The sequence below is a fragment of the Xenopus laevis genome, chromosome 4L (genome assembly GCF_017654675.1).
Source record: "Xenopus laevis strain J_2021 chromosome 4L, Xenopus_laevis_v10.1, whole genome shotgun sequence".
Taxonomy (NCBI): Eukaryota; Metazoa; Chordata; class Amphibia; order Anura; family Pipidae; genus Xenopus; species Xenopus laevis.
The window spans coordinates 69,991,421-70,004,682 of NC_054377.1; the positions used below are offsets into that span (position 1 = coordinate 69,991,421).

Genomic DNA, 13,262 nt, shown 5'->3' on the forward strand with positions numbered 1-13,262 from the left:
ATACTGTCCCGAAGTTGAGAAGAGGAGGCAATAGGGTTAAAAAACTATTGTATAAAGAGGCATGGTGGATTAGGAAACTGGACACCCTAGCACCAAATGGGCTTAATCTGGAATATGATCTATCTCCTGTTTTTAGATAATTTATAATATTTTAATATGGTTTTAATGTTCTCCTTTTTGAGGATACACTTTGCTACTTTCTCTGAATTGGGACTACTAATTGACATACTGTCAGATAAGTGAAACAATGTTTTGTATTTTTTGTAATTTTGTTGCATCCCCACTAGAGGGTGCTATGACAATAGTGTATAAAAGGAGAATCTGTATAATGATGTGCTAGCTTGACAAAGAGCCGTGCGAGGCTCGAAACGTTGCTATGCTGCCCTGCTGTGTGTAAATAAAGGCAAGTTTTACTCATTCCTGGAGTGCTGCCCATCTCTTTTCTGATTCCTGTGGCTTAGTGTGGAAGGACACTGCGGGAGGTGCACCCAATTAACCAAGAAAATTAACCAGGTGTGTGCCCCTCAAACCCCTTTTTGAACCTGGTACACAGAGGTCCAAACAGCTCTTACAGGCCCAATAAATAGTGACTGTCTATGGCATCTTACAGCAGCTCCTCTGGCATTTGCCTACAGATTAATAGCCAAGGCCTGCTTCTAATGTTGCTCAGTTTAAGGTCATCTGAGGTTTTATGCACAATCTTACTGAAATGCCACAGATCATAAATTCTGTAATTTCTGCCCCCAGCCCTGTTGTCATTGCAAGGGGTGGGGGGAGCCACCCACCTTCCCCCTGTGAGTGCCCAGCAATGGTTCACAATTCTGAAAGCGTAATTTATATGTTAATTTTATCTAGTATACATCTGATACATCAGATTGTTTCTGGTCTGTATCCTATGCATAGCAACATCAGAACAATTCTAAGCAATTTTACATTTAATTGCTTTTAAAGGGCATGTTCACCTTTGCTATAACGTTTAGCATGTTGTAGAGAGGGATATTCATTTTTTATTATTTAAGGTTTTTGAGTTCTTTAGCTTTTTATTCAACAGCTCTTCAATTTGCATTTTAAGCAATCTGGTAGCTAGGGTCCAAATTACTAATTACCCTAACAACCATGCATTGATTTGAATAAGAGACTGGAATATAAATAGGAGAGGCCTGAATAGAAAGAGGAGTATAAGAAAGTAGCAATAACAATACATTTGTAGCCTTACAGAACAATTGTTCTTTAGAAGGGGTCAGCGACGCCCATTTGAAAGCTGCAAAGTGTCAGAAGAAAAAGGCAAATAATTATAAAACTATAAAAAATAATAAATAAATTGAAAAGTTACTTAGAACTGGCCATTCTATAACATACTAAAAGTTACCTTAAAGGTGAACCACCCCTTTAAGGTTCCCTTTAGCCCTTTAAAGAGGTTGTCCACCTTCCAAACACTTCTTTTAGTATAATTGTTCACCAGAAATAGACTTTTTTTTTTTTTCAATTACTTTCCTTTTTTTTTTTTTTTTTTTTTTTATAAATCTAAAGTTTAATCTACGGTATATATTTCTCAGCAGCATTTGTGCAATACTAGCAACTATTGTATCAATCCTCACAGCTGCCTTTAATGAAACTTGGGGATTCTGCTCAGAACTTAGGGGCCGATTCATGAAGCTCGAGTGAAGGATTCGAATTAAAAAAACTTCGAATTTCAAAGTGTTTTTTGGGCTACTTCGACCATCGAATGGGCTACTTCGACCTTTGGCTACTACTTCGAATCGAACGATTCGAACTAAAAATCGTTCGACTATTCGACCATTCGATAGTCGAAGTACTGCCTCTTTTAAAAAAAAACTTCAACCCCCTAGTTCGGCAGCTAAAAGCTACCGAAGTCAATGTTAGCCTATGGGGAAGGTCCCCATAGGCTTGCCTAAGTTTTTTTGATCGAAGGATATTCCTTCGATCGTTAGATTAAAATCCTTCGAATCCTTCGATCGAAGGAATAATCCTTCGATCGTTCGATCGTAGGATTTGCGCTAAATCCTTCGACTTCGATATTCGAAGTCGAAGGATTTTAGTTCCTAGTCGAATATCGAGGGTTAATTAACCCTCGATATTCGACCCTTCATACATCTGCCCCTTAATGTATCCGTTTAGAAGAGTTACAGAGTCAGGACCTCCCCCTGAGCTACTTTAGGAAGACAAGGTGAAAAATAAACCTTTAAACAGTCGTAAATAGAAGGTAATTGAAAAAAGTCTTTATTTCTGGTGAACTAGTTGAAAACTGAACTGAAAAAGTGTTAGATGGTAAACAACCCTTTTAAGTGCCGCAGAATGTAGACTCTGCATTTTGTGGATAAAAGCACTGAAGTGCCACAGATGGAATGTTATATGTTCTGCAGCACTTCCAAATGGGGAGGGGGCACATTGTTCTCGCTTGTAAAAGTCCTAGCCCCCATTTAGGGCAGTTATATATCCAAGTTTAACTGCATTGGTTCTTATCAAGAGTTTTACCACACTCTCAGCTTCAGTAAAAACTCTCTTCCCTCACCAGGTGATGATGAGTCATCACCACTCGCAGATTTCCAGTGTATTCCTATATTTTGATTTGGGTGCCTCTCCACATTGTTTGGTAAATCTATGCATATTGGGCATCAAACTGTCTAGTAGACCCCTGGTGTTCATATTTAGGATGTTTTATGTTGTTATACTATGTTTGACATAACATTGCAGTTTGGTAATTTGCAGTAGAGAGACATATTTATACGTTTTGGATTCAGGAGAATGTATACTTTCTTAAAATATAAAGTTTTCTCCGTACTGTTACGGTGGGTCTTATGGTACATCAGGCCCAAACTGGCAATCTGTGGATTTTGGCAAATGCCGGAGGGGCTGCTGTAAGATGTTACAGATCTGTGGCACATAATGGGTGCTTATTTTGCAGCAGCCAGAGTGTCGTGAAAATGAATATGCATATTGGCATTTGGGTGCTTTTGCACACCACATAGTTTAGTAAACCTATGCATATTTGTCATCAGATTTTGCATATGTTAGAAAAATACATCCAGAGCTTTGTTTCTTTCCATGCCTCTAGATTTTTTGTGGTGTCTTCAATGTAGTTGTAGTGTGATTCAGGTTTGTATATTTCCTAAATGTTTATGTGGCCTCACGTGTCCCATCTAAAGAACATTGCATCCAAAGTATCAGCTTGATCTGTTCAGAGAGCAGAACAACTTAACCTTGTGATTGTTTCTGGTTGCCATTAGATCTATGTAAATTCTCCCCAAAACAATCTGTCTGGTCTAATAACGATCTTGACCTAAAGCATTGACCTAAAATATAATCCGAGGAACACTGTTCTCTGCCCAAGATAGAAGGCAAGAAACTTCTGGTGTCACTAATTAACATTTTTCTTCTGCACAAAAGGTCTACCTTTTGTTTCTCAATTTTCTGGGACATGACCTGAAGCTCCTGGAAGGCCTATAGAAATAATTTTCTAATCCTACCCAACCATCTAGTCAATGAAGAATGCTTTTTCCTAGTAGGTAAAGATCTTTTAGATTTAAAGAAATTATGGAACAAAGAACCAGGTCTTCAGTAACTTCAGTGCTTTTCTAGCAATAGTGGATAGAAATATATATTTTTGCAGATAACTTGATGTTTTCTACTGATGCATCACAGACAAAATCAATTGCATTCCTTGTCTGAGCAAGTGACTAGGGGATATTCCTGAGCAACTTTATCTTTGTTGTAATTTTGTAGTTTCTTTAAATAAACATAATTACTCACAATAAAAGCTGCAACATTAGCACACCTGAGAGTACACTCAATATTTCTATGCACTGAATCCTCAAAACCGATCCATCATCAAATGGAATTCATGTTCATTTTGCTAAACAGGCAACAGCAATGTCCACTTTACAACAAAGCATACATTTTTTAGCATATTGACTGAGATTGATTTTGTATCTCTTCCATGGTGGTTTTAACTAGTTCCTTCAACTCTATCACAGAGAATTCAGGCAGTTGCTGAGAATCATTAAGGGCCACTTGTGACATGCAGTCTTGGCAAAAGTCTCTTGTCAAAATCATTAGGCAGCAGTAATTCAATTGCCATACATTGTGTTATGTGTTCTTATTTTTCGTGGCAGGTTCAGATGAAAGTGGGGTGGACATTTTATGACAAGCAGATTAAAGGAATTGTTCAGTGTAATTAGATTACTGGATGTGTAACATAATAGCCAGAACACTACTTCCTGCTTTGCAGCTTTCTTGGTTTCCACTGATTGGTTACCAGTGACTTGAGGGGGGTCATGGGTCATATCTGTTGCTTTTGAATCTGAGCTGAATGCTGAGGATCAATTGCAAACTCACTGAACAGATTTGTCCCATGTGGCCCCCCTTCAAGTCGCTGACTAACTCAGTGTTATAGAGCTGAAAAGCAGGAAGTAGTGTTCTGTTTATTATGTTAGACATCCAGTTACTCCAGCCTTTAATATACATTACATTTTTGGCTAACTATATTAGAAATATTTTTTTATTTTGCACAGCCTATCTATTTACCCAGTTTTAATTTTTACACCAAATTGTTCCTTTATGGAACCGCCATTGGAAGCAACAGCTTTTGACATTTGAAATTGTGCAGGTGGTTACAACGTCTTACAATTATAATTTATTGCATTATGGCAAATGTTGTGTTTCCAATCCTTTAATTATAATATGCTGAATAATCCTCATTAATTTGCACATTAATATGCTAATTTGCCCCAATACCAGACCTGAATCTAGTGCCAAGACAAGTATAATGTGTTAAGCTGTTCAAGTTTCATTGGCCACAGGGGCGTAACTATAGAGGAAGCAGACCCTGCGGCTGCAGGGGGGCCCAGGAGGTATAGGGGCCCCATGAGGCCCTAATTCATATACAATTTCAATAAATATTGGAGAAACAAGTCAACCTCTAAACATTTTTGGGGCCTGAAAAATAATTTGCTGTGGGGCCCAGTAATATCTAGTTACGCCACTGATTGGCCAGATACTTCATTGTCTTTCCACAATATAGCAGCAGCTTTTATTTGCCTCCTGTGACCGCATTTACCTAGGCCTGACCAGTAAAAATGATGCTTTATGTGATTATTGCTAAAAGAGCAAAATACAGAACAATAAGCGCGTATTGTACGCAGGCTGTGTGCCTTTTTTAACTATGGAATCATGCTTAAATAAAAACAATTTAACTGAAAACTAAAATATATCCACTTGCTGTCATACAATGCTCTAGATTGGTTTATTAGCTGCTGCTGCTACTCTGTTGGTTAAGCATCTCACAATGAGGAGGGCACTAGTGACATAGTATACGAGACAATAATGGTGCGCACCACAGCTTTTCAATCATTGGCTGTTTCTTTCGACAATCGGGACCGCGCACGTCTCACCACGTGACTCGAGGGGAATCGTCGCGTTGCGTCTTTATATGGCTTTTCATTGGTCAGCCTAAGGGGAAGCACGACTGCGCCGGGTACGTGGGCGGGATATGGGGAGCGGGTGAAATAGGAGTGGGAAAGAGAAGGCCGCGACGGGAACGAGCGACCTCAGGCGCCATTTTGTTGGGAAACAAACAGGCAGAAGTGCGGAGTAGAGAAGGGGAAAAAAATCAGGAGGAGGCCCGCCTGCTGGTGAAGAAAGCAGCGCAGTCGGAGGCGGTTGCTGCGATTATTAATTTGACGTAGAACGAGGCGGTCGGAGGCGGTGGAAGCAGTGCGAGGTGAGAGCTACAGCTCTATGCGGCCTTGTACTTTGGTTTGCCACTTAGAGATCCTGTTATAAATTACCAGAGCGACTTTACCTTCCTGCTTTCCAGACCTCTGGCTTGTATTGTGCCGTGGTCTCTTGGCACTCAGCCTTAAAATGAACTTATTTACACCTTCTTTTGTTCCTGTTTCTTCTTACGCCAAACATAGGCCGCATGTATCTGTGTAGCTTAGGTACTCTTGTTTCTTCTAAATAGCGTCATTATTTACACCCTACACGGGTTCATATACAGGGCTATTTTGTTCTGCACTCCCTCCATACACTCATCCCAGTTGTTCTCACTATACGGGTTTGCCCTACTGAGCTAAAGTGGAACCTATATGGAAACAACTATTCACAAACAGGAACTGTAGAACGTACCTGCTGTCAGAGCAGTACAAAATGTATACAGAACATCTGATTATAGAAGTCCCTAAATTGTCTTCTATGTAGGGTGGCATTATACATGTTATATTAATTGGTCTTTGATCTAATTACACAGCAATGAGGGACACAGAACAAAGAGCTTGTTTAGGGAATACTGCAATAGGTATATAGGTCAGGTTTCCAAATACGTCATTTACTAGTGTCTTCTAAGGCATGTCATTTGCTTGCCTTCCCATGTACACATCACCTTCCTGCATTTTGTATTGATACTTTATAGCACAGCCATTGGAGTCCTGTAAATACTCTTCCTCTGAATAGCTGATCATGTCAATTAATCCTAGTCTCGTCAGCAGTACAGTGAAGAGATGACCATTGTAAATATCTGGGCATATTTTAACTTTACAAGTAGATAAGTAAAGAAAAAACAATCTTCCTGGTTATTTCCTACCAGGGCAGGACCATTAGAGTATGGTATATCTATCCACTAGGGGCACAGCAGATGAAAACATTGGTTTCCTTCTTTTTATACAGTACCATGTTTAAGTTGAATGTCCACCTTTGTGCAATTAGTGGCACACGTGATCTCAAAATGTATACTGTACACCTTTTTATGATCTTTGGGTTATGCAATTTAAAAATGTAAGTTCTAAAACGGAGAACTTCCCTCAAACAACTGTTCAATACATAATGTAACGCAATCTGTTATGAAATGCAGTAATTGCCATATTTTTCATATCTGCCTGATATAGAAAACAACCAGAAATCTGTTGGACATACTGTCATACATGAGCCAATGAACTGCTTGACAACAGCGTTAGTCCTTGTATTACTAGTTTTAGGGCCATGGTACACAGAACATTGGCTTCACTGGTCTCCGCCTTCCCTTTTTTTTTTTTTTGCAGGCTGAGTGAAGTGGATGCCCTCCCTTCCCCCAGCTCTGTCGATTTGCACAGCATAGCTTCCCCTTTAGTTCAGGTATGCTGAGATTGGCACAAAATGCCTGCTTTGTAGATCGCTGGGCAAACTTCACCCTGTGTACAGAAGCTAAAGCTTCTTTTGGTCTGCAAAAAAAGGGTAGTTGGGCCAACTTTCTGCGTGACACCTGTTTTAGCTTTAAATCCCTAGGTCCCTTGGGTTTTGTTTGCTTAGGACAATGGTATGCCATTCAGGCATTGGTTCTGGGCTTTCCATTGACTGGTGTGATCTTTCACCCTGTAAATTAAAATTAAGAAAAAATGTCAATGCCTTTTTACATTTTTATTTTACAAATTTTTTATAAACAATTTTTACAATTTTGTGTTCTAAGTAAAGCAGATTTCTGTTTACAAAAGGACCAGTAACATCATTAAAAAAAAAAAAAAAAAAAATTCATTCGTATAGAACGAAAAAAAACCACAAAGACAAATAAATTTTAAATCGCTAAGTCTTCTGTTAAATAACTTACCGAAACTCCAGATTGTGCTCCTCTTCAGGTGATCCATCGTGCGGCAGTCTATTTCTTCTCCCTGCCTTCCTTATAGGAGAGAGCCAGGGAGGAGAAATCGAGCGCTGCATGAGGGTTTGTCGCCTTTTCTCAAGAGGAGTGCAAGCAGAATTTCGGTAAGTTATTTCTTAATAAAGACTTAGAGATTTAAAAGTTCAATTTGTCTGTTTTTTTTTCGTTCTATACTAACAATTTTTTTTTTTAAATTGATGTTACTGGTCTGGTCTGTGATCAGTCCTCTCAGCAAAAATCATATGCCTTCTAAATTTCATATTTGTGTCTGTGGCATATATATTTGGCTTATGATAAAAACTTGGCAATATATAAGCCAGCTGTCATTGGCTATTCCCCCACCTGTTGGCAGCAGTTTCTCCATAGGCAGCCTTTTTCTTTTGAATGAATAGGAAACGGCTGTCACTGAGCTTGACCATTTTGATTGCCACTTGATTTATAGTGATCTAACTTACCCATGTGCTGCTGGCCTACATGGAGGCAGGCACATATTCTTTACCCAGATCTTCTCTCATGGAGCACAATCTTCTGTAAAAATGCCATGAATATTGGGTTTCTGTAAATAGTCTATTGTTGCAACAACGGAGACTTATTTTGCTCTAGTTGTTTCTCTTGTCTTGGTAATCTTTCTGCAGCCCCCTGAATAGTATTTTAGTAGTAAACACTGCAATTTGTGCTTTTTAGCACTGGTATTGGAGATCTTTCTAATATTTCAGAAATGCCCACATTTTACTAATTTGAGGTACAGGTATGGGACCTGTTATCCAGAATGCTCAGGACCTGGGGGTTTCCGGATAAGGGATCTTTCCTTAATTTGGATCTTTATACCTTAAAGGAATAGTTCAGTGTGAAAATAAAAACTGTGTAAATAGATAGGCTGTGCAAAATAAAAAATGTTTCTAATATAGTTAGTTAGCCAAAAATGTAATGTATAAAGGCTGGAGTGAACAGATGTCTAATAAAACAGCCAGAATCCAACTTCCTGCTTTTCAGCTCTGTAAATCTGAGTTAGTCAGCGACTTGAAGGGGGGCCACATGGGACATATCTGTTCAGTGAGTTTGCAATTGATCCTCAGCATTCAGCTCAGATTCAAAAGCAACAGAAATGACCCCTGTGGCCCCCCCCTCAAGTCTCTGATTGGTTACTGCCTGGTAACCAGTCAGTGTAAACCAAGAGAGCTGAAAAGCAGGAAGTAGTGATCTGACTGACATAATATACATCAAATCACTCCAGGCTTTATATATTACATTTTTGGCTAACTAACTATATTAGAAACATTTTTTATTTTGCACAGCCTGTCTATTTATCCAGTTTTTATTTTCACACTAAACAATTCCTTTAAGTATGCAAGTAATCTTTTAAACATTAATTAAACCTAATAGGATTGTTTTGCATCCATTTGAGATTATTTTAAAGGAGAAGGAAACCCTTTCAGTGCAAAACTCCTCCCCCCCAGGCAAATGCCCCTAACAAGCATTTGCCCGGGGGGGGGGGAGTTTTGCACTGAAAGGGTTTCCTTCTTTCACCCCTCCTCCATGAAGGTCCTCTCGAGTTCATGGGCGACATCTTCATCCGATCACTCTTCTTCCTGCATTTGGAGGCGCATGTGCAGTAGGAGGCATTTCCCGGTTGGACCTACTGTGCATGCGCCGAAAGCCACAAAGTATCTGAAAAAAGAAATCGGAAACTCCGTGAAATTTGGGCGCATGCGCAGTAGATTTAACCGGCAAACGCCGATCAGTACAGGAAGGAGAGCGCTCAGACGAAGATGATGCCCGTGAACTCTGCAAGAGAGGACCTGCACGTAGGGGCATTGGCCCGGGGGGGGGAGGATGGGTGGCCTACGGGGGGAGGGGTTTTGTGTCGAAGGGTTTCCTTCACCTTTAAGGTGGCGATACATGGGAAAATAAAAGCTGCCAATATCGGTCGACCGATTCGGCATCTTATCTGGCCATGTGTGGGGGCTCCTGACAGGTTCTTCCGATTGATATCAGGCCAAAAATCGGTCAGGTATCGATCGGTCACGTTTGATTTTTTTTTTTGTACAATCCAGGCCCACATCTGCTAGTTGATGTGGTCCTGCGACCCATCGGAGCCCATTCGTAGTATTGTAATCCGATCGTTCGGATCCATCCGATATTGCCCAGCCGTTAGTCGGCATATCGGGTTAAGATCCGCTCCTTTGGCGACCTTGCCAAACTAGCGGATCTTATACTGTATGGCCACCTTTAGTTGGGCTCAAGTACAAGGAACTGTTTTGTTATTACAGAGAAAAAGGGAATCCTCTTAAAAAATGTTGAATTATTTGATTCAGTGTTAAAATAAACAGCATGAAGATTCTGGAAGGTTTTTTTTTTTATTGGAAAATTGTAATATTGATCAGAGAAATCCATTAGTGCCCATCAGATTTTAACCTTTTTTTAACGGGACCCACATTATTTTTATGATTTCACTCAGGACCCAAGGATCAGTGTAAAATTATCAGTCTTTAATAAATACTATGGCTTGCTGTATAAGGAAATTTTACTGTATTAAAGGGGGTTTACGGTGGTCCACTCTTTGAGTATGGGGACCTAATTTTGGATCAAAACTCATAGGTTAAAATTCTTGCCATTGCTAAAATTAACAAACTTCTTTAAAAAGTATCCAAGTAGTGTAATGGAGCAGTTTGTCTTGTACACAAGCCACTTCTTTCTATTGCTTAAATGGATTGTTCATAAAGCATGAACTATAAGTTTCTTTCATTATAGCTCACAATCTTTCATTATAACTAACAATCAAAGAAATTGTAGTAGAGTTATGGGGCAATCGGGACCCTCAAACAGATGAGTTAGGGGAAAGGAAACAATTTGGTGTGCAGGCAGGAGAGGAGACTAATGCCTGGCCATAACGCACCACTGATCTGCTATAGACAGCATAGGGCTCAGAGCAATATCATTCTCACTCATTATTGATCTGTACTTTCTCCCAGCAGCCTGGTAGATAGTATTTATCTCCTACCCTGTGTGCTCAGCTGTGTTCATAGTTTATAGTTGTTGACTTTAAAGTCATTAATTTCATTATCAAGTTCAATAGGGCATAAGCACAGCTGTGGCATCCAAATGCTGTATTAGTGACTGTATTGTTGCCATTATATTCACTAGTCTGACCAGAAAGTGTTTATTTATGTATGCATGTTTATCAAATAGAGACAGAAAAATTTTGCAGCTCCCTATCTGCTTGTATTTGATTTTTAGGGACATATTCAATTCCGAAAAGTGGGTGAGATTTCTTTTGTTAAATAAGCCTCTCAGAATCCTGTAATGTATAAATGAAGCATGATAATATAAGTGAACAGAGCAGAGGAGTTCCCCCTCTCAACTGTGGCATATTTATCAATATCCATTGTACAGTGGATAATCTAGAAATTATTGTACCCCGCAACATAACCCCTTAGGGCCCACATTGGTTAAGATTAAAGACATGCTGGTAGATATGGTACACTGTTTTAAAAGTGGCCAACAGATAAACTCCTTAGAATACAGAGAGTGGTGCTGAGTGGTTCCTTCCTTGGCAAAGTGCTCTGTCCCTCCCTTTATTATTTATCTAGCACAGACATTTTCTTAAATGATTCAAAGAGGTTATTTAAACGTGTTGTTCACCTTCCAAACACGTTTTTTTTAAATGCAGTTGTTTTTAGATTGTTCCCCAGAAATAAAGACTTTTTTCAATTACTTTCCATTATTTATTTTTTACAGTTCTTCCAAAATCTAAGTTTAAAGTTAAATGCTCCTGTCTCTGGTGTTTGAGCCTGGCAGTTTAGTAATTCAGGTGCAGACTCTACACTGTTACAACTTTTGCAGCATAAAGTTGATACATTTCTCAGCAGCATCTCTAGAGTATTAGCAACTATTGTATCAATTCTAACAGCTGCCTGTAATGAAATCCAGAGATTCTGCTCAGCAGGGACAGAGATCAGAAATGTATCAAACTAAGTGTATCAATTTAGAACAGATTATAGGGTTGGCGACCCCCCCCCCCTCCCAGAGCTGCTTCAGAAGGTGAAAAATGACACTTTACACTTCAATATTAGAAAAATGGTCACACGTAGAAAATATAAATGCATTGGAAAAAGTCCTTATTTCTGGCTATCTATCTTTTTTTTCTTTTTTTTTTTTCTTCCGCTTTTGGTCACATTAAAGGTTTATGGCATGGATGGTTGCTTCATAATGATGCTTTGCAATCCCATTTTATTATTTTTTTCCCATTCCTCTCGTTTTGTACCTCGGCAAGCATTTACCCCTCCTGTCTTAGATATAAAAAAAAGTTCAGTTTAGAAAATTAAAAAAAAAAAATATACACCGGTCACAGATGCCTGTCTTTTCTCTGCAGTGTTCTTTTATTTCTTAGGTTCTTGTCAAAACTTTTGTTTTTGTTTTAGGTACTTTTGTCAACTTTTTTTTTTTTTTAGCTTAGTCACATTTCACTTTCCTTCTCCTAGGTACCATGTTCCTTGACAAGAAAGTTGACTGAAGAATCCATAAACACATCTCATAATAGGCTAATTTTAAATAAATTAACCTGTCTCTGAAGTGACTAAAGGGGAATAATGGTGATTTTGCGCCGGACTCGGCCGCCTGCTTCCGCCCCGACCAGCAATGAATCTTGACTCGCTCTCGCTGGCCTTGTCTCAAATCAGCTACCTTGTGGACAATTTGACAAAGAAAAACTACAGAGCCAGCCAGCTGGAAATACAACATGTAAGTGAATTTTCATCAGTAGACCAGAGACTGAAAGAGATTAGAAAAGGATAATTTTAAATACTTGTGCTCATAAAATGTCTGAAAGAAATAAACATTTTATTGAATGCTTTATGGAGGTGGACTTGCTTTATGAAGTTTCTAATATGTTAAATATTCTGCCAGATCGTGAGGACATCTAGCTTCTCAAATCTTTGGGACAACCCACATGCTTGATCAAATACTGGACGTTGGGCTTTTGTTTATGCATGTATTTTTTATGTTTTCTCAATGCTACATGTTCAACTGAAACATTAATATATACTTAGAAAGCCACAGGTTCATGAACATGTCTCATCCTCAAGCTTTGCCAAGATAGCGTACTATCCATGAGACTTGCCAGATCTCAGAAAATCGGTTGTAAAAATTTTTTGATTTCTTTTATTGTCAATGTGCAAGTAGATCACTATTTTAGAAATGTAGCTGCTGATGTGAAGACATGCAACAAAGTCATCATAATTTTTTTCAGTCAGCTGTAGGCATATACCTGGTTTTCCCTACCCTTGGTTTGGGTCCTGTAAATATCAGAATGCCCTTGCATCATTAAAGAACCAGTTACATTAGATTTTTTTAATTCGTTAGTATAGAACGAAAAAAATAACCACAGACAAATTTAAACTTTTAAAACGCTTAAGAAAAAAAGTCTTTATTAAGAAATAACTTACTGAAACTCCACTTGCGTTCTTCTTCGGGGGGGGGGGTGGAGAGCAAGGGAGCGAAAAGGGGAGTAAAAGCAAAGAGTGGGGATACAGAGACCGGACACAGGACAAAGTGGGTAGATAAATTCTAGGTAAAGTCCATTATCTTAAGATGCATAATGGGGGGCCTTCCTAAC

The 13,262-nt window shown here is 39.0% G+C and overlaps 1 protein-coding gene across 3 annotated transcripts in view; it reads left to right on the forward strand.

The window, feature by feature from the left end:
- Positions 1-388: 388 nt before the first annotated feature.
- cnot1.L (CCR4-NOT transcription complex subunit 1 L homeolog) overlaps positions 389-13,262 on the forward strand; it is an 81,267-nt gene continuing 68,393 nt past the window's right edge. For 2 of the 3 annotated variants that reach the window (XM_018258090.2, XM_018258091.2), the window contains exons 1-2: positions 5,491-5,740; positions 12,130-12,388. In XM_018258090.2, the coding sequence (XP_018113579.1) occupies positions 12,287-12,388 (102 nt within the window). In that variant the 5' untranslated portion in view covers positions 5,491-5,740; positions 12,130-12,286. Of the gene's footprint in view, positions 514-5,490; positions 5,741-12,129; positions 12,389-13,262 lie in introns of those variants that run through there. The other variant, XM_041590259.1, reaches the window with a different exon arrangement.